Consider the following 21,457-nt stretch of genomic DNA (forward strand, 5'->3'; position numbering starts at 1 on the left):
TTCCTGGTCTTATGAGCAAAGGTTAAACAGATTGGGACTCTGCATACTGAAATTTAGAAGAATGAGAAGTGAAAAAAATTGAAACATACAGGATTCATAAGGGGCTTGACAAGATAAATGCTGAGAGGATGTGTCCCTTCATGGGAGAGGCTAGGACCAGAGGGCATAGTCTCAGAATAAAGGGGTGCCAAATTAAGAATGAAATATGCAGGGATTTCTTCTCTCAGAAGGTTGAGTGTCTTCGGAACTCCTTGCTGCAGGGAGCTGTGCGGGTAGAGTGCTTGTGATTTGTCATGTGAGAGTACCTTTAAGAAATGGGTGTTTAAGCAATGTACCTTTAAGAAATGGAGCAGCTCATATTACTGAAGTGATGTCAGTGGGGGGGGGCTGAGCTGAGATCGCTTCTGCTTTTAGTTTCAGTTTGAGAAAGCAGCTGAAAAGTGCCTGGCTGGTTTGCTGTGAGCTGTTTTGAAAGCAGAAAGCCAGTTTTGAGAAAAGAGCTCGAGTGTGTCTGTGTTTGCAGTAAGCTGGATCTGCTGTGATCTTTGCCAAGAAAGAATATCTCTGAATCATTTGGGTGATTTAAACTCATAATAGTAATGGCTTTAACCTGATGTGTTCCTGTTTAAAGGTGTTAAGTCTTTTGGAGGTTTGAAGGAACATTTTGAGGTATTATTTAATGGTGTATTATTTTAAGTAAGGGGTGTTAAGGGATTTGATGTTTATTTAAAAAGGTTAAGTTGAATTCATGGAATAAACCTTCCTTTGTGTTTAAAAACCCACGTGTCCATAATTGTAATGGCACACCTGGAGAATAAGCCGTGTGCTTCAAAAGCAACAATCCATTAAAGGGATTGTTGGTTGAATTCCATGCTACATTTTGGGCTTCTGAAAATGCCGCTCCCATAACAATTGGGGACTCGAGGGGGATAAAAGTCTATTGGATTGGCTTTTGTGAACTTAAAGACAGTGACGGCTTGTTGCTTTTCCGGTGTGGTATTTTAGTTTAAGTGGGGAGAGTGTTGTGAACAATGGCTCTTTCAGAGGCTCAGAAGTTTTTGGGGGTGGAGAATGTCACATGCAGTACCTTACGGACAGAGATGAAACACAGACTGTTAGATTTGGCAAAAACATTGCTGTTAACATTACCTGACAAAATGCGAAAAGATGAGGTAATTATGGTGGGGGTTAAGCATTTAAAGTTGCCTGAGATAGAGTCTGACTCATTGGAAATGGCAAAAATTCAGTTGCAAATTAAACAAAAGGAACATGAGAAAAAAAAAAGCAGCTTGAATACGAAAGAGAGAGAGAGAGGAAAAGGAAAGTGAGAGAGAGAGGAAAAGGAAAGTGAGAGAGAGAGGAAAAAGAAAGTGAGAGAGTGAGGAAAAACAAAGAGAGAGAGAGGAAAAAGAAAGGGAGATACAGATCAGGGAAAGAGATAAAGAGAGGGAGTTTGAACTTCGGAAAATGGCCATGAAACATGAAAGTCAATTAAAATTGGCAGACATAAAGGGAAACGTACAGTTAGATGATAGTGATGAGGATAGTGAGAAAGAGCGTCATAGTCGAAGGCTTGGTGGGAATCTATTTAAATATGTCTAAGCATTGCCAAGATTTGAAGAGAAGGTAGCTAAACAAATGAAATGGCCACAGGACACGTGGGTGTTACTGATTCAAACAAAGCTGGTAGGTAGAGTTAGTGTTTGCATCACTACCGGAGGAGGTATCTGGGTCGTATGAGGAGGTGAAGAAATCCATCTGAAGTGCATATGAGCTAGTGCCTGAAGCTAACAGACAAAGGTTTAGAAATTCAAGGAAAGAATTTGGTCAAACATACATGGAGTTTGAAAGGCTCAAACAGAGTAATTTTGATAGGTGGATAAGGGCTTTGAAATAGATCAAACATATGAAGCTCTCAGAGAAATTCTACTTTTGGAGGAGTTTAAAAATTCAATTCCTGATGTAGTGAGAACTCATGTGGAAGAACAGAGGGTTAAAACTGCGAGATTAGCAGCAGAAATGGCAGATGATGATGAATTAGTTCATAAATCAAGGATTGGTTTCCAACATCAGTTTCAGCCGGTGGGGGATAGAAACTGGGGACATGAGAAATACTCAAGTGGTAAAGGTAAAGGTGATCTGATGGGAGACAATAAAGATTTTAAAAGAAATCCAGGAGGGTGGAAACGAAATGAAAAGTTTCAAATGTTTTCACTGTAATAAACTAGGCCATGTAAAGTCACAGTGTTGATGGTTGAAGAAAAGCACTGGGAAGGCTGACGTGGTAAAACAGGATAAGACAGTGGTATTTGTTAGAGTGGTAAAGGAAAGCCCAAGGGAAGCGAAGGAGGTGCAAACGATTGTACAGCCTGTTCAAGAGGGGGCCTCACGGTAGCATGGTGGTTAGCATCAATGCTTCACAGCTCCAGGGTCCCAGGTTCGATTCCCGGCTGGGTCACTGTCTGTGTGGAGTCTGCACGTCCTCCCCGTGTGTGCGTGGGTTTCCTCCGGGTGCTCCGGTTTCCTCCCACAGTCCAAAGATGTGCGGGTTAGGTGGATTGGCCATGCTAAATTGCCCGTAGTGTAAGGTTAATGGGGGGATTGTTGGGTTACGGGTATACGGGTTACGTGGGTTTAAGTAGGGTGATCATTGCTCGGCACAACATCGAGGGCCGAAGGGCCTGTTCTGTGCTGTACTGTTCTATAAGATGCCAGATGTCTTTAAAGAATTTACTTGTGTGGGTAAAGTTTACTCATGTGCATCAGGAGGAGCAGGTAAAGAAGTCACTATTTTAAGAGATACAGGGGCTAGTCAATCTTTAATGGTAAGAGATGAGGAATTATGTAGCTTGGGAAGAATGTTGCCAGAAAAGGTAGTGATACGTGGAATTCAGGGTGAGAGGAGTAGCGTTCCATTATATAAGGTAAGGTTGGAAAGTCCAGTGAAGAGTGGTGAAGTGGTAGTAGGAGTAATAGATGAACTATCTTGTCCAGGAATACAGTTTATCTTGGGTAATGATATAGGTGGATCGCAGGTGGGAGTGATGCCTGCTGTGGTTGATAAGCCAGTGGAAAATCAGACAACTGAAGGGTTAAAGGACGAATATCCTCAGATTTTTCCGGATTGTGTAGTCACAAAGTCGCAAAGTCACAGGTTAAGACAAGAGGAGAAATCAAAGAGTGAAGGTGAAGTTGAAGTGCAATTATCAGAAACGATTTTTGATCAGCTGGTTGAAAAAGAACAAGAACAGGTGGAGGATGAGGCGGATATTTTTAGTTCAGGAAAATTGGCGGAGGTACAACAGAAAGATGTAGAAATAAAACGGATATATCAGAAAGCATCTACGGAAGTGGAATCTGAGAGTATACCAGAGTGTTATTACCGTAAAAATGATGTCTTGCTGAGAAAATGGAGACCTGTACATATGCAGGCGGATGAAAAGTGGGCAGAAGTTCATCAAGTAGGATTGCCGGTAGGGTATAGAAAGGAGGAGTTGCAAGTTGCACATGAGGTACCAGTGGGAGGTCATTCGGGAATAAGGAAAACTCAAGCTAAAATCCAGAAACATGTTTATTAGCCTGGACTACATAAAGATGTTGTTAAATTTTGTCAATCATGTCACACATGTCAAGTGATAGGGAAACCGCAAGCAGTGATAAAACCAGCGCCCTTAATACCCATTCCAGCATTTGAGGAACCTTTTATGAGGGTCTTAATTGATTGTGTAGGACCGCTTCCTAAAACAAAAAGTGGGAATCAATATCTTTTGACTATAATAGATGTGTGTACTAGATTTCCAGAGACCATTCCACTACGTAATATTGCAGCTAAACGGATTGTGGAGGTGTTACTTAAATTCTTTACCAGATATGGACTACCGACAGAAATTCAATTGGATCAAGGATCGAATTTTACTTCAAAGTTATTCAAAGAAGTTATGGACAGCTTCGGAATAAAACAATTTAAATCAACTGCGTACCATCCAGAATCGCAGGGAGTGTTAGAAAGGTGGCATCAGACATTAAAGACAATGTTGAGGGCATATTGTCAAGATTATCCAGAGGATTGGGATAAAGGAATTCCATTCGTATTGTTTGCAATTAGGGATGCACCTAATGAGTCTACCAAATTTAGCCCTTTTTAACTAATTTTTGGTCATGAGGTAAGAGGACCACTTAAATTGATTAAGGAAAAATTGGTGGATGAGAAATCGGAAATTACACTCTTGGATTACATGTCAAATTTTAGGGAACAATTAAATAGAGCAGGTGAATTGGCTAGACAACTTTTGAAAGTTGCACAAAATGTGATGAAACGGGCAGCGGACAAGAAATCCAAAGTTCGTAATTTTGTCAGTGGGGATAAAGTTTTAGTGTTGTTACCAGTGGTAGGTGAGCCTTTAAAAGCTCAGTTTTGTGGACCGTATCAGATTGAAAGGAAATTAAGTGAGGTGAATTATGTGGTAAAAACACCAGATAGAAGGAAGACTCACCGAGTGTGTCATGTGAATATGCTTAAAAGGTACTTTGAAAGGGAAGGAGAGAAAAAGGCAGTTTTAATGATTCTGACTCAAAGTGGCGAACCAAATCCAGATGACTGTGAATTTGACATACCTCAAATTAAATTGGAAAATGAGGATGTTCTTAAAAATTTAGATAAATTGTTGAGTTACCTTCCAGAGGAAAAACAAACTGACCTGAAAGAGTTATTGATATCACATGGGCAAGTTTGTAGAGATAAATTGGGAAGTCCTAAAATGGCTATACATGATTGATATAGATGTGGGAAATGCTGTTCCTATCAAACAACATCCATATAGACTTAATCCTTTAAAATTGGCACAGGTTAACAGAGAGATTGAGAGTATGCTGAAAAATGGCATAATTGAAGTGGGTTGCAGCCAATGGAGCTCACCCATAGTGATGGTACCTAAACCAGACGGTACCCAATGGTTGGATGTGGACTATCGAAAGGTGAATGCAGTTACAAGAACGGACTCTTACTCTATCCCACGTTTGAAGGATTGCATTGAGAAAGTGGGACAATCTGCTTTTATTTCCAACTTCCAGACATGGAAAGAACATTTAAAACATCGTATGGAGTTCTTCGATCGACTTCAGGAGGCGAGTTTGGTGATGAACCTAGCCGAAAGTGAATTTGGAGAAGCCCGAATCACTTTCCTTGAGGAGTTTCCGATACCCTCAAGACGAAGGGAAATAATGCGATTTCTTAGCATTAATGGATTTGAGCGAACCTTTGTGCAAAAGTTTTGTGGCGTGATTACTTCACTGATGGACTTGCTAAAGAAACGTAAAAAATTTCAATGGACAGTGAGGACTTTCAACAGACATTGACTGCCTAAAAGCTGTGATCACCAATGCTCCTGTATTGGATAATTGCAAGGGGCTCTGTGGTCAGATTGAACTAAAGTATCGGATTCTAAAGTAAATGCCGAGGAATAGAGGAATGGATGGATCGTGCAGAGACTTTCTTGTTCAAAGAGACTGTCAATCGAGAAGGTTTTCAGTTGGAGGAAGAAGAACAAAGAAAAATGGACTATATTATTATACCTGTTTGCGTGTGTTGTTTTTTTTGTGAAACAAAAAAGTATATTTCCTGTGTACATTTCTTAATGGATGGTGCAAAAGTGAAAAATGAAACCATCTTGAAGTAGATGTCATGTGAGAGTACCTTCAAGAAATGGATGTTTAAGCAATGTACCTTTAAGGGGCTGGTTTAGTTCACTCAGCTAAATCGCTGACTTTTAAAGCAGACCAAGCAGACTGGTCGAGTTCCGTACCAGCCTCCCCGGACAGGCGCCGGAATGTGGCGACTAGGGGCTTTTCACAGTAACTTCATTGAAGCCTACTCGTGACAATAAGCGATTTTCATTTTTCATTAAGAAGTGGAGCAGCTCATATTACTGAAGTGATGCCAGAGTGGGGAGCTGAGCTGAGATCACTTCTGCTTTTAGTTTCAGTTTGAGAAAGCAGCTGAAAAGTGCCTGGCTGGTTTGCTGTGAGCTGTTTTGAAAGGAGAAAGCCAGTTTTGAGAAGAGTGTGGGTGTGTCTGTGTTTGCAGTAAGCTGGATCTGCTGTGATCTTTGCCAGGAAAGAATATCTCTGAATCATTTGGGTGATTTAAACTCATAATAGTAATGTCTTTAACCTGATGTGTTTCTGTTTAAAGGTGTTAAGTCTTTTGGAGGTTTGAAGGAACATTTTGAGGGATCATTTAATGTTGTATTATTTTAAGTAAGGGATGTTAAGGGATTCAATGTTTATTTAAAAAGGTTAAGTTGAATTCATGGAATAAACATTGTTTTGTGTTCAAAATCCCACGTGTCCATAATTGTAGTACCACACCTAGAGAATAAGCCATGTGCTTCAAAAGCAACAATATATTAAAGTGGGGGTTTTGGGGTTCTGAGAACACTGCTCCCATAACAGTATATTTAAGGCTCAGATAGATTCTTGATTGGTAAGGGAATCAAGGGTTGCGGGAAAAGGGCAGAAAGATGGACGTGAGGAGTGTTGGATCAGCCATGATCCGATTGAAAGGCAGATGAGGCTCGAAGAGCCGAATGGCCTACTCCTGTTCCTATTTCTTGTGGTCTTATGGTCTAAAAAGCCAGCTCACTACTACCTAAAGGACAATTTGGCTGGGCACTACATGTTGGTCTTGGCAGCAACATGCACACCCCATGAACTAATAAAAATCAGAAAAGAAATTGTAAAACTGGTCCAAAACTGACTTTACTGCACACAAACCTTTTCAATCAGTACTACTGCTAACAATACATTATCCGCTCATTCAGCTCACTATATCAAAATATGTAATGCATTTTGGTATGAATGACTGTTAATATTAAGACATCATTTATCAGAATACCAATGATTAGTAGCACAGGTTCTACTTACTGTAACCATGAAGGTGAAAACCACAAAGATAAACCGGAACCAGATTTCCACTTGTGAAAACGAGGCATTGTACATCTTCAACTGTCAAAAGAAAATTAAACTCTAACGTTAGAGAGAAGGCATATTTTAAACCGACCTTGCTTTTAATGATTTAGCTAAACATTATGAAACTAACAAGACACTTTTAGTTGGAAAAAAAAGTTTAAAATCAAATTTTATTGCTGAAAAATACTAGATATTTGATACAGCCACAAAATCAAAATCCAACCTAAATTTCAATAAACTTGCAGTGATTGCAATAATCAGTCACGATTGCCATTAATCCACTGATGCAAAAATGTTAATGTGTATTGTGGATCTTGGCTATGTACTTTGACCATTAGGAAATCAATAATAATTTGAAGACAAGTTCAACAAAATGTTAGTGCCCGATAAAGATACAACCCCACTGGAATCCAGCATGGATATTTCCCAGCACAAAAAGTGAGCATATATGTTATAGTTATCCAATTCAAGCTTGAGAAATCCAACATTAGCAGAATATCCGTTTCCTCATGTTGATCTTTCTAAAAATGCTGTGTACCTTCAGTTGAACATTACAAACAGCAAAATAGCAAAGTTCCGACTTGTAAGATACCCTAATCAAATAAATGTAGGGTTTTTGCTTTCTTTATACTTAAAAAGATCATGGATTTGGATTGTAAATAGAAATAATACACAGATACATAGAAAATAGGAGCAGGAGGCGGCCTTTTTGCCCTTCGAGCCTGCTCCACCATTCATCACGATCATGGCTGATCATCCAACTCAATAGCCTAATCCTGCTTTCTCCCCATAGCATTTGATCCCATTCTCCCCAAGTGCTATATCCAGCCGCCTCTTCAATATATTCAAAGTTTTCACATCAACTACTTCCTGTGGTAGTGAATTCCACAGGCTCACCATTGTGTGTGAAGAAATGTCTCCTTATCTCTGTCCAAAATGGTTTATCCTGAATTCTCAGACTGTGACCCCTGGTTCTGGACACACCCATCATTGGTAACATCTTCCCTGCAGCTACCCTTTCTAGTCCTGTTAGAATTTTACAAGTCTCTATGAGATCTCCCCCTCATAATGAAATGGTTAATTCATTCATTTCCCAATGCTTTAGGATTTAATGAGTCAGGATACGAATGAACTCATTAAGCTATTTGGCTTCTGCTGTAAGTGTAGAATGTGTAATTTATGCCTGTTAACTTCCTTTTGTCATAACATAGTGAAATGAGATGGCCAAGATAGTCTCAGATGTAGAAAATATCTCTGTCAAGATAGTGAAGGGAAGGAGAACGGAAAAGAACAAGAAATGAAAGAGGACCCGGGAAACCCAGCTACTAAAAAAATTGCACTCCGAATGTTGAATCATGGAATTTACAGTGCAGAAGGAGGCCATTTGGCCCATCGAGTCTGCATCGGCCCTTGGAAAGAGCACCCCACTTAAGCCCACGCCTCCACCTTATCCCTGTAACCCCACCTAACCTCTTTTGGACACTAAGGGCAATTTATCATGGCCAATACACCTAACCTGCACATCTTTGGACTCTGGCAGGAAAACGGAGCACCCGGAGAAAACGCATGCAGACACGGGGAGAACATGCAGACCACCCATAGACAGTGACCCAAGCCGGGAATCGAACCTGGGATCCTGGAACTGTGAAGCAATTGTGCTAACCACTGTGCTACCGTGCTGCCCCTAAATTTCAGAACTTACAACATTAACTCAGAGGCCGTTCCTCAAAAGAAGGTGAAAATTAAATGTGTTTCAGAAATTCAGAAACAGAATCAATTTGGCTACAGCTAAGAAATAAAAAGAGTACAATTACATTGACCCTGTGTAGTCTATAAACTGCCAACTAGTGAGAAGGATGTAGAAGAACAAATCTGCAGGAATTTTAAAGCGAGATGCAACATTATAAAGGGGCACTTTAATTACCCGATTGTAGTGGGATAGTGGTAGTGTAAAGGATGAAGGGGGGCGTGCAAAAGTTCCTAAACGGTCTTCAGGACATTTTTCTACAGCAGTATGTGTCCCGTACAACAAGAAGGATGCATTGATAGACCTGGTTCTTGGAAATGAGTGGAGACATTTAGGAGACAATGATTATTGTATTTGGTATGATGATAGAAAAGGAAAATTAGCAATCCAGAATTTCTCCCTTTTCTTAATATCTATTTCTTTTGCATCCATAGAGTGCTGGATTGGTTTTCCCTAACTTTCCCTTTGAAGGGAATATATCTTGACTGTGTCAATTCCATTTCTGTTTTGAAGGTAGCTCATTGATCAGCTCCAGTTTTTCATGCCAACCGTTCATTCCAGTCGAGCTTGCAAAGCTTTTTCCTTACCCCATTGATGTTCAAAATCATAAGGTGCTGGACAGAGTAGATAGGGAGAAACCTTTCCCATTCATAAAAGGATGAAAAACGAGAGGGCATAGTTTTAAAGTGATTTGTAAAAGAAGCAAATGCAATGTTAGAAAACTTTGCCACACAAGGAGTGGTTCAATTCTGGAATGTGCTGCCTGGAAGTGTAGTGCGAGCAGGTTCAATCGAGGCATTCAAGAGGACACTAGATGATCATTTGAACAGAAACAATATGCAAGTGCAAAAAAAAGGCTGGGGAATTTCACCAAGTCTTAATGCTCATTCGGAGAGCCGGACAGACAGGGTGGGCCAAATGGCCTCTTTCTGTGCCATAATTATATAAAAACCAACAAGAATATAAGTAAACAATGTGTTAATAATGCATCTAAATACGTTTTTTATTCTTTTCATTCACAGGATGTGGGCTGGGCCACCATATCTTGCCCATCCCTAATTCCCCCAAGAAGGTGCTAGTGAGCCACTTTCTCGAAATGCTGCATCTGTGGAGTAGGTATAGTCACATTGCCGTTAGCAAGGGAGTTCATGGATTTTAACTCCGCAACAGTGAGGGAACAGCAATATAGTTCCAAGTCTTGGAGGAGTACGGAGTGGGGCATCTGATGCCTCATCTTTCTAGGTGGTAGAGGTCATGGATTTTGAAGGTACCATCAAAGGATCCTTGGTGAGTAGCTGCAGTGCCTCAGTCCTGGAGAGAGTGAATGTTGTGGATGGGGTACCAACTAAGTGGGCTGCTTTGTCCTGGATGAGGTGAAGTTTCTTAAGCGTTGTTGGAGTAGCACTCATGCAGACAAGTGGAGGATATTCCATCACACACGTGACTTCTCCTTTGTGGACAGGCTTTGGGGAGTCGGGAGGTGAGTTAGTCATCGCAGAATTCCTATTCCCAACCTCTGACCTGTTCTTGCAGCCACAGTTTTTATATGCCTGGTTGTTTTGTTTCTGGTCAATGGTAACCCCTCTACCTCTCATCCCCTACCTTACATGTTGATAGTGGGGGATTCAGCAAGGGTAATGCCATTGATTGTCATGGGGAAATGGTTAAATTCCCTGCTGTGATGTACAAATGTTACTTTACACTTAGTTCAAGAACAATCAAGTACATAAACGGATGCGTACTTACAGTGAAATTCACATTCCTTATTGAAAACTGAGGGTTTTCTAGATTGTAGAAGTTGACAGTGATCATGTATTCTGTGTAGTTCAGATAACCAAGGTGTAGCACAATTATTTCATCACAGAGCCACTTAAACAAAATGTAGAAATGCATATTAGTCAATTTCAACAGTGAATTAAAACATGCTTGTGAACATGTAATTTTACGGTTTCTAGTAGCTGGCTGATTATGGTAACAAATTGAATATCTCTGAAATGTTTTGTGCATGTACACATTTCTTGCTTTCATTCTTTTTGGCAAAACTTAGATCAAAATGTAACATTGAAGCGTCGAACTGAAACATTTAAAACTCCAGAATGCAGTTGCAAGTCTGGATTAGTAGATAATTCTGTGGCAAAAGCAAAACACTCCAGATGCGGAAATCTGACATAAAAACACAAAATGGAATAAAGACAACATTTGCGGTGAGAAAAGCAGTCAAAGTTTCAGGTAGATAACATTTCTTCAGTACTGGACAATGCTGTCTTCCGGTGGCGGTGATGTGTTGAGCGGACACACATCACGTGGCTCTCTCTCAATCTGACCCAACATAGTAACTTTATTGGAAATTTCGGCCTAAAAACCCACCTGAATACAAAGGACACATGAGAAGAACATGCCTAGCGACATTAGACCGAGGGGACGGCAAGATATCAGGAGCAGCAGCAAAGGAAAGGGGCAGGAACAGCGGCCGAGCAGACAGGCGGCCTCACGAGACGAGACAGAGACCCAGGCAAACCAGGAGGGGATAAGGCCGGCGAACCGAACAACGGAGCAGGAGCAGGACGCGACGGTTCTCCCCCCCACCCCAGGCACAGGGGGACCGATGGAGGAGTGTGCTAAAAAATTAGCTGAACGCCATGAAAGAAGCGATCAGGATGGAGCTCCACATGATGGTGAAGGAGGTGATGTTGGAGGCAACAAACACCATGTAGCGCACCATAGAAGGCCTGGGAAGGAAGACAGAAGCACAGGAAAGAACAATCCTGGATCTGGAGAAAGCAGCAACAGACCAGAGCGACAGGATTGCAGCTCTGGAAACCGAAGTGAGAAGGTTGGTGGTGGCCCAGGGGAGCCAAAAAGGGAAAGTGGAGGACCAGGAAAACCGGTCCAGAAGGCAAAACGTCCGAATAGTGTATCTGCCAGAGGGGGTAGAGGAATCCAACAGCTACATCGCCCAAATGCTGGGCCTGCTAGTGGGGAGAGAGGATTTTGCAAACCATCCAGAAATGGACAGAGCACACAGGTCGCTTCGGCCCAAGTCCAAAACGGGGTAGCAGCCCAGGGCAATAATCACGAAGCTGCACCGGTTGCAAGACCAAGAAAAGATTTTAAGGTGGGCCTGCCGGACGAAATCATGCTCATGGGAAGGACACAAAATAAGGGTATACCAAGACATTGGGGCGGAGCTGGCAAAAAAGAGGGCCGGGTTTAATAGAGCAAAAGCAATGCTCTATAAAAGTGGGGTACGATTTGGAATGCTATTCCCGGCCAGACTCTGCGTGACATTCAAGGGCAAAGACCTGTACTTCAACACCCCGGCGGAGGCTGATGAGTTCATTAAAACAAACAACTTGGAGAGTGAGCAATCGCGGCAGCGATGAAAGCTGCAGGGGCAGAACAGGTGAGAAACGTACAGCGGAGGACAGATCGCAAAGAGAGACAATATCATCACGAATTGTGTGCATATATTTTTTACGCGGGATCGTACTGCCTCATTTTCGGGCTCGTCTCTTCCCTCAATGTGATGAGGGGGAGCAGGGCAAGGGGAGCGAGGATAAGGAAAGCAGGCAAAGGGGCGAGAAAAGGAGTGGGTGGAGGAGTAAAACAGGGCCAGAGCTAGACAAACACTTGGAAGGGAGCCACCATACTATCGGGGAGGGCTAACATGGGAGGGCAGAAAGCAAGGGGGCCCGCGGCGCACCTCTCAGGGGAGAGGAAGCGCCTGGCCAAAAAGGGGGGGGGGGGGAAAGGGGAGGGGGTGGGAATCACAGGACAGGAAATAAACAAGGGAAGGTCAAGGACGAAAAATAGATAATGCATTTCGACGGGCATGGTTCATGAGGAACCATGATGGCACCGCAAGTAGCCACTCGGGAGGGCACCTGGGCAAAGGTAGTCCCCGGAGTCCAGGGGTGCATCCACGTGGCGTACATATAGTTGGCGGCCATGTTAGATGCCCCTTGGCCAAAGGGAAACCCTGCAGCGCTGGGCCCGACCTCATGGAGAGAGCGGCGACCGTGGCCATTTTGGACGGCCTCCTAACAAAGGGAAACTTGGAGTGCAGGGGCTCGTCCAACAGGAAAGTAGGGGTGATCCCGCAGGACCGGGGATCAGAGACCCCATCACCAGGATTGTTATCTGGAACGCAAGAGGACTTAATGGCCCAGTGAAGAGATCCAGAGTCTTCACCCACTTAGAGAAACTGCTGACTGGAGAATTAATCGGAATTGCGATTGGTTGTCAGTAAACGGGTTGGACATTTATTAAGTTCAGTCAGGTATTTAATGGGCAGCACAGTAGCATGGTGGTTAGCACTGTGGCTTCACAGCGCCAGGGTCCCAGGTTCGATTCCCAGCTGGGTCACTGTCTGTGTGAGTCTGCACATTCTCCCCATGTAAATGTGGGTTTCCACCGGGTGCTCCAGTTTCCTCCCACTAGTCCCGAAAGACGTGCTGTTAAGTAAATTAGACATTCTGAAATCTCCCTCTGTGTACCTGAACAGGCGCCGGAATGTGGCGACTAGGGGCTTTTCACAGTAACTTCATTGCAATGAAAGCCTACTTGTGACAATAAAGATTATTTTTTAAAAAGCTTGATGGCCAACTTAATTTACTTGGAAGAGACGCACCTGAGGGAGGATGGGCTGGGTGGGACAGATGTCCCATTCATGCTATGGATGAGGACTAGGGGGAGTAGCAATACTGATTAACAAGAGGACAGGATTACAGAAACTAAGACAGTTACGGATCCAGGGAAACAGTATGTTGTGGTCAGCGGTGTCCTGGTAGGGGCATCAGTGGTGCTGGTAAATGTGTATGCTCCCAACTGGGACAACACAGAATTCATAAAGAAGACCATGGAGGAAATCCCCAAAATTGACACACATCGACTGAATATGGGGGGCAACTTCAATTGTGTGCAAGACCCACTGACCAACAGATCAAACCCCAGAACAGGGAGAAAGACTGGCGCGCCTAGGGAACTGGGAGCATTTGTGGAGCAGATGGGGGCAGTAGAACCATGGAGGTTCCAGCACCCAGGAGAAAAAGAATTCTCATACTTCTCCCAAGTGCACAAGGTGTACACTCGTATTGACCTCTTTGCATTGGGGAAATCGGTACTTCCAGGGATCACTGGAGCGGAATACTCCGTGATCGTTATCTCCGATCACGCTCCATATTATATGGTCGTGAGGTTGGACACAGGCCGGGCCCAGCGCCCCACGTGGAGGCTGGACACGGACCTCCTGGCCGACAAGGCCTTCTGCCAAAAAACATCGTAGGCCATAGGCGACTACGTTAGTAACAACCAAAACAGGAGATCTCACCACCACTTTTGGGGAGGCACTGAAGGCCGTGATTAGAGGAGAGATCATAGCTTAGAAGGTGTGCAGAGATAGGGAAGAGAGGGCAGCCAGGCAGCAACTAGTAGACTCCATTCTGGAAGTCGACAGTAAGTACTACGAGGCCCCGACCGTAGAGCTGCTGGCGGAAAGGAAAAAAATGGACTTTAACCTGCTATCCACTAGGAAAGCAGTGTACAACTCCGCCCGACACAGGGGACCTCCTTACTAACACGGAGTCAAGGCTGGCACCTACTGGCTCATCGGCTGAGAAAGCAGACAGCCACAAGGGAAATAGCCCGATAAAGAATAGCAGAGGCAGACTGGAAACAGAACCAAAGCAGGTCAATCAAGCGTTTCAGACCTTCTACCGAGGACTGTACACCTCCAAGCACCCAGGCGGGAACGCGGGGATGAAGCAGATCCTAGACGGACTGGAACTACCAGTTGTGGGGACGATAGAAGGGGGGAGCTGGAAGCACCAATAGATCTGGGAGAAATCACGGAGAGCATCAGCTCCAAGCAGGTGGGGAAGGCACCGGGACCCGACGGGTTCCCGGCAGACTTCTATAAAAAATTTGCGCTAGTCCTGGCCCCACACTTAAGGGACATGTTCACGGACTCGCTGGCAAGGGGCATTTTGCCTCCTACGCTAGCGCAGGCCACAATCTCACTGATACCCAAAAAGGATAACGGCCCGACGAAATGTGGAGCAAACAGACCCATTTTGAATGTTGATGTGAAAATACTCACAAAGGTCCTGACCGATAGGCTGGAGGACTGCGTACCGGAGGTGGTCGCAGAGGACCAAACAGGGTTTGTCAAGGGTAGGCATCGAACTGTGAACATTAGCCGGCTGCTGAATGTAATAATGGCCTTTGACAGAGTCGAATAGAAGTATCTCCTCGAGGTACTGGAACGGTTTGGGCTCTGAGTGGGGTTCACCGCCTGTACAACACTCCCAAGGCGAGCGGCCGAACTAACACCACCAGCTCTAAACACTCCCAGCTACAGAGAGGAACAAGACAGGGATGCCCCCTGTGCCCACTGTTGTTCGCTCCAGTGATCGAATTCCTAGAGTTGGCCCTGCGGGACGCGAAAAGCTGGAAGGGAATCCGGAGAGGAGACAGAGAGCACAGAGTCTCACTCTATGCAGATGACCTGCTCCTCTATGTCTCAAAGCCACAGGAGGGACTGAAGGTAATACTGCAAATACTGAAAGAGTTTGGAACCTTCTTGGGGTACAAACTTAACCTGGGCAAAAGCGAGGCATTCCCAGTGAACCCAAAAGGGGGAGTGACAGAGCTGGACAGGCTCCAGTTTAAAAGGGCCCAGAACAGATTCCGTTACCTGGGGATCCAATAGTCAAGAGAGTGGACACAGATCCACAAGTGGAACCTGACCAGCCTGGTGGAGGAAGTAAAAAGAGACCTTCAACAGTGGGGCTCACTCCCACTCTCCCTGGCGGGGTGAGTGCAGACGATCAAGATGAACGTACTGCCAAGACTCTTCCTGTTTAGAGTCATACCAATCTTCATCCCCAAGGCCTTTTTCCGAAATGTAGACGGTCTAATCATGCCGTTTGTGTGTGGTGGGGGGGGTAAGAACCCGAGAATTCCGAAACTGACACTGCAAAGAAGGAAAATCAAAGGAGGCTTGGCTTTCCCGAACCGTCAATACTACCACTGGGCTGCAACGGCAGAAAGAGTAAGGGGATGTGTACACAAACCCGCCTCAGAGTGGGTGCAGATGGAGGAGGTCCTGGCTGCAGCAGCACTCACATCCATCCCCCTCAACAAGATACACAATGAGCCCAATGGTAGCGGTCATGCTGAGAATGTGGGCCCAAATGAGACAGCACATAGGGCTAACCAAGATATCCCCATGGCCCCCATCTGATGCAATTACAAATTCCCCCAGCCATGCTAGACACCATCTTCAAAAGGTGGAGATGAGACAGGGGCACGCTGATGGTCAGGGACTTTTATGTAGGGCACAGACTGTGCGACATTGGACGAACTGACAAAGAAGTGGAAACTACCAAAAGGATAAGTAATGAAGCACCTTCAAATAAAACACTTCCTCTGCAAGGAGACAGTAAACCCGGAGCTGCAAACCACACTATTACAGGACCTGATAGGCACCAGCAGCAAAGAGGGGGGACTATGTGGAAAAATATACGGACAGTTATGGACAGAGCTCAGACACCATTAGACGAGACCAGATGAAAATGGGAGGATGAGCTGGAGACAAAGGTGGGGTGGGGACTCTGGAGCGAAGCACTGAGCAGGGCTAACTCCAGCTCTTCCTGCGCATGGCTCAGCCTAATTCAGCACAAAGTGGTGCACAGAGCGCACCTGACCAGAACCCGAATGAGCAGGTTCTTCCCGGAGGTGGAGGACAAATGTGAGCGGTGCCAGAGGGGCCCGGCCAACCACACGCACATGTTTTGGGCTTTCCCCAAGCTTGCTGGGTTCTGGGCAGCCTTCTCCGAGGCAATGTCCAGGGTGGTGGGGGTGAGGGTGAAGCACTGCCCAATTGCGGCAATCTTCGGGGTATCAGAGTAGCCAGATCTACACACAGGAAAGGGGATCAGCGCCCTTGCTTTCGCTTCCTTATTCGCACGCCAGAGAATCACCCACAGCTGCAGACTGGCTTGCTGACCTTTTGGAATTTCTCCACCTGGAGAAGATTAAGTATACCAGCCAAGGTACGGAGGAAGGCCTCCTGGATACTTGGGGCACTTTGTCAGCCTGTTCTAAAACCTGTCCGAGGCCAGCAATGAGGAGTAAGATACAGAAACGTGAAAGAGAGGAAGAAAAGAGGGAATAGAAGGAAAAACCAAGATAGGTGGGGAACCAAAGGAATGCGCAACCTGGAAGGGGGGGAAGACAGAGGAAGGCAGGAAAGTCACAAAAAGAAGGGGTGGATGAGGACCCCCCCTTCCTCAATCACAAAGCAAACACAGCCCGGGTGAGGGAGGGCACCATAGGCTGAGCCAGAAGGCGGTGAATGTATATAAAGTCAATTAAAATCAGGATGAACCTTTCTGTACAATAAAGTAAATTAATATTATGAGGAAAGGTTGAGGGAGCTAGGGCTTTTCTCTTTGGAGCGGAGGAGGATGAGAGGCAACTTAATAGAGGTTTATAAAATGATGAGGGAGAGGGTGGTTAGGGTGTGGAATGGACTGCCTGCTGTGATAGTGGAGTCGGACACTTTAGGAACTTTCAAACGGTTATTGGATAGGCACATGGAGCACACCAGAATGACAGGGAGTGGGAGAGCTTGATCTTCGTTTCGGATAAAGCCCGGCACAACATCGAGGGCCAAAGGGCTTGTTCTGTGCTGTTCTATGTTCTAACGCGGTTAAGAAAATGTATATACCGGTAACTGTTTATAAATGTGGAAAATGGCAATAAAAAATTTTTTTCCTTTTTTTACTGGAAAATGCTGAAGAAGTAACTAGTTTTGGACAAGTCTGGAGGACAGGACTTCCAGAAGGCATTCGATAAGGTGCCGTACAAAAGGTTAATACACGTGGGATTGGGGGTAATTTATTAGCTTCGACAGGAGGCAGACTCAGGAAAAATGGGTCTTTTTCGTGTTGTCCAGATATAAATAGTGGGGTGCCACAGGGTTCGGTCCTCGGGCCCCAACTATTTACAATATATATATATATATATATATATATATATATATATATATATATATATATATATAATGAGAGGCAGATATAGAAGTGACTAGAGCCAAATTTACAGGTGGTTCTAAATTAGGTGGGATAGTAAGTTGCAATGAGAAAATAAGAAATTTGCAAATGGATATAGATAGGTGAGCTGAGTGGGCCAAAATTTGACAGATGGAGTTTAACGTGGATAAGTGTGAGGTTATCCATTTTGTTGGAAAAATGGAAAGTCAACTTATTATCTAAACGGAAAGAAACTTCAGAGTGCTTCAGCGGTGCAGAGGGATCTGGGTGTCCTCAAGCATGAATCTCAGAAAACTAGCAGATACAGCAGATAAAAAGGAAAGCAAATGGAATTTTGGAATTTATAGTAAAAGAACTAGAGTATAAAAGTAGGAAATTGTTGTTACTGTACAAAGCATTGGTGAGACTGCATCTGGAGTACTATGTACAGTTTGGGTTCCTTTATATGAGGAGGGATGTAGTTGCATTGGAGGCAGTTCAGAGGTGAGGGGTCTGTCTTACGAAGAGAGATTGAGTAGTTCAGGCCTATACCCTCGAGTTTCAAAGAACAAGAGGAGATCTAATTGAGGTATTTAAGATGATAAACATATTGACAAAGTAGACGTAGAGCGGATGTTACCTCTTGTGGGGCAATCTAGTTTTAGGTGATTGTTTTGAATCTGCTACCCTTTATCCTAAAACTGAGATGAGGAAAAATGTCTTCTCTCAAAGGGTCGTGAATCTGTGGAATTCCTACCCCAGAGTGGATGGCGGGACTTTGAGTAAATTTAAGGAACAGATATATCTTTCATCAGTAAACGGTTGAAGGGCTATGGAGAATGGGCAGGAATGTGGAGTTGAGGCTGAGATCAGCCATGATTGTATTGAATGATGGAGCAGGCTTGAGGGCTGAATTACCTATTCCTGCTCCTAGATCTTATGTTCTTATGAAAGGTGGTGGAGAAGAGGAACTCAGAGCTATTATGGCTCTTTGAGGAGGTGGTTATTCAGTCCACTGAGGCAATGCCGGCTCTTGATAAGGTAATCCAGTCAGTCTCATATCTCCCACTCTGTACTCAAAATCCTGCAAGTTATTTCCCTTGTGTCCATTCAATTTCCTTTTGAAATCAATAATATCTCCACTTCTACAACACTGGATGAGTTTCCAGCTCATAAGAACATAAGAACATAGGGGCCTCACGGTAGCATGGTGGTTAGCATCAATGCTTCACAGCTCCGGGTCCCAGGTTCAATTCCCGGCTGGGTCACTGTCTGTGTGGAGTCTGCACGTCCTCCCCGTGTGTGCGTGGGTTTCCTCCGGGTGCTCCGGTTTCCTCCCACAGTCCAAAGATGCGCGGGTTAGGTGGATTGGCCAATGCTAATTGCCCGTAGTGTAAGGTAATGGGGGGATTGTTGGGTTACGGGTATACGGGTTACGTGGGTTAAGTAGGGTGATCATTGCTCGGCACAACATCGAGGGCCGAAGGGCCTGTTCTGTGCTGTACTGTTCTATGTTCTAACTCGGAGCAGGTGTAGGACATCTGGCCCCTCGAGCCTGCTCCACCATTCAATAATAACATGATCTTTTGCTGGGCTCAGCTCCACTTACCCACCCGCTCACCATAACTCTTAATCCTTAATTCCTTTACCGTTCAAAAATCTATCTATCTTTGCCTTAAAAACTTTTAAGGAGGTAGCCTCAATGCTTCACTTGACAGGGAATTCCAGAGATTTGCAACCCTCTGGGTGAAGTAGTTCCTCAACTCAGTCCTAAATCTGCTCCCCCTTATTTTGAGGCTATGCCCCCTAGTTCTATTTTCACCCGTTGGTGGAAACAACCTCCCTTCTTCTGTCTTATCTCTTCCCATCATAATTGTATATGTTTCGAAAGATCCCCCCTCATTCTTCTCAATTTCAATGAGTATAGTCCCAGTCTACTCAATCCCTCCTCATAAGCCAATCCTCTCAACTCCAGAATCTCCTAGTGAATCTCCTCTGCACACCCTCCAGTGCCAGTACATCCTTTCTCAAATAAGGAGACCAAACCTGAGCGCAGTACTCCAGATGTGGCCTCACCAGCACCCTATACAGCTGCAGCATAACCTCCATGTATTTAAACTCAAGCCGTCTAGCAAGGAAGGACAAATTTCTATTCACTTTCTTAATTACCTGCTGCACCTGCAAATCAACCTTTTGCGATTGATGCACAAGGACACCCATATCCCTCTGCAGAGAAGCATGCTGCAATTTTTTCCCCATTTAAATAATAGTCCATTTTGCTGTTATTCCTACCAAAATGGGTGACGTCACATTTACCAACATTGCACTCATCTGCCAGACCCTTTCCCACTCACTTAAACTATCTATATCTCTCTGCTGACTTTGTCTCCTCTGCACACTTCACTCTACCACTCATCTTAGTGTCATCTCTGAACTTTGACACATTACTCTTGGTCCCCCAACTCCATATCATCTATGCAAGTTGTAAACAATTGCAGTCCCAACACTGATCCCTGAGGGACACCACTAGCCACTGATCGCCAACCAGAAAAATACCAATTTATCCCTACTTTGCTTTCTATTAGTTAACCAATCATCTATCCATGCACATATATTACTCGTAACTCCGTGCACCTTTATCTTATGCAGCAGCCTTTTGTGCGGCACCTTCTTGAATGCGTTTTGGAAATCCAGATACACCACTTCTACAGGTTCCCCGTTGTCCATCGTGTTCATAATGTCCTCCAGGAATTTCAGTAAATTCGTCAAACATGACCTGCTTTTCATGAACCCAAGCTGCGTCTGCCCAATGAAACAATTTCTATCCAGATGTCTCGCTATTTCTTCCTTAATGACAGGTTCAAGCAATTTTTCCACTACAGAAATTAAGATAACTGGCCTATAGTTTTTATTCTAAATTTAGAGTACCCAATTAATTTTTTCCAATTAAGGGGCATTTTAGCGTGGCCAATCCACCTACCCTGCACATCTTTGGGTTGTGGAGGTGAAACCCATTCAAGTACAGGGAGAATATGCAAACGCCACACAGACAGTGACCCAGAGCCGGGATTGAACCTGGGACCTCGGCGCCGTGAGGCAGCAGGGCTAACCACTGCACCATTGTGCTTCCCCGTAACTGGCCTATAGTTACCTGCCTTTTGTCTACCTCCTTTTTTAAACAGTGGTATCACATTTCCCTGAACCGTTCCAAAGTCCAGCAAATTTTGGTAAATTACCATGAGCACATATTCTATTTCTCCCACCATCTTGTTTAGTACCCTGGGCTGCATTCCATCAGGGCCAGTAGCCTTGTCTACCTTTAGCCCCATTAGCTTGCCTGACATTACCTCCTTAGTGATTATGATTGTTTCCAGGTCCTCACCTGCCATAGCCTCCTTGCCATCAATTATTGGCATGTTATTTGTGTCTTCCACTGAGAAGACTAATGCAAAATACTTGTTCAATGCCTCGGCCATTTACTCATTCCCCATTATTAAATCCCCTTCTCATCCTCTAAAAGGCAAATGTTTACCTGAACCACTCTTTTTCATTTTATAAATTTGTAGAAACTTTTGCTATCTGTTTTTATATTCTGAGCTAATTTACTCTCATAATCGATCTTACTTTTCTTTACAGCTTTTTTCATGGATTTCTGTTGACCTTTAAAGCTTTCCCAATCCTCTATTTTCCCACTACTCTTTGCCACTAT

The 21,457-nt window shown here is 44.2% G+C and overlaps 1 protein-coding gene across 1 annotated transcript in view; it reads right to left on the reverse strand.

Moving 5' to 3' along the window:
• Positions 1–21,457, reverse strand: part of tmem181 (transmembrane protein 181) — a 364,173-nt gene that overhangs the window by 149,504 nt on the left and 193,212 nt on the right. Inside the window, 2 exon segments of the mRNA XM_038802279.1 lie at positions 6,922–7,002; positions 10,460–10,582. Coding sequence (XP_038658207.1) covers positions 6,922–7,002; positions 10,460–10,582 — 204 coding nt within the window.

Source organism: Scyliorhinus canicula, chromosome 1 (genome assembly GCF_902713615.1).
Source record: "Scyliorhinus canicula chromosome 1, sScyCan1.1, whole genome shotgun sequence".
NCBI classification, from domain to species: domain Eukaryota; kingdom Metazoa; phylum Chordata; class Chondrichthyes; order Carcharhiniformes; family Scyliorhinidae; genus Scyliorhinus; species Scyliorhinus canicula.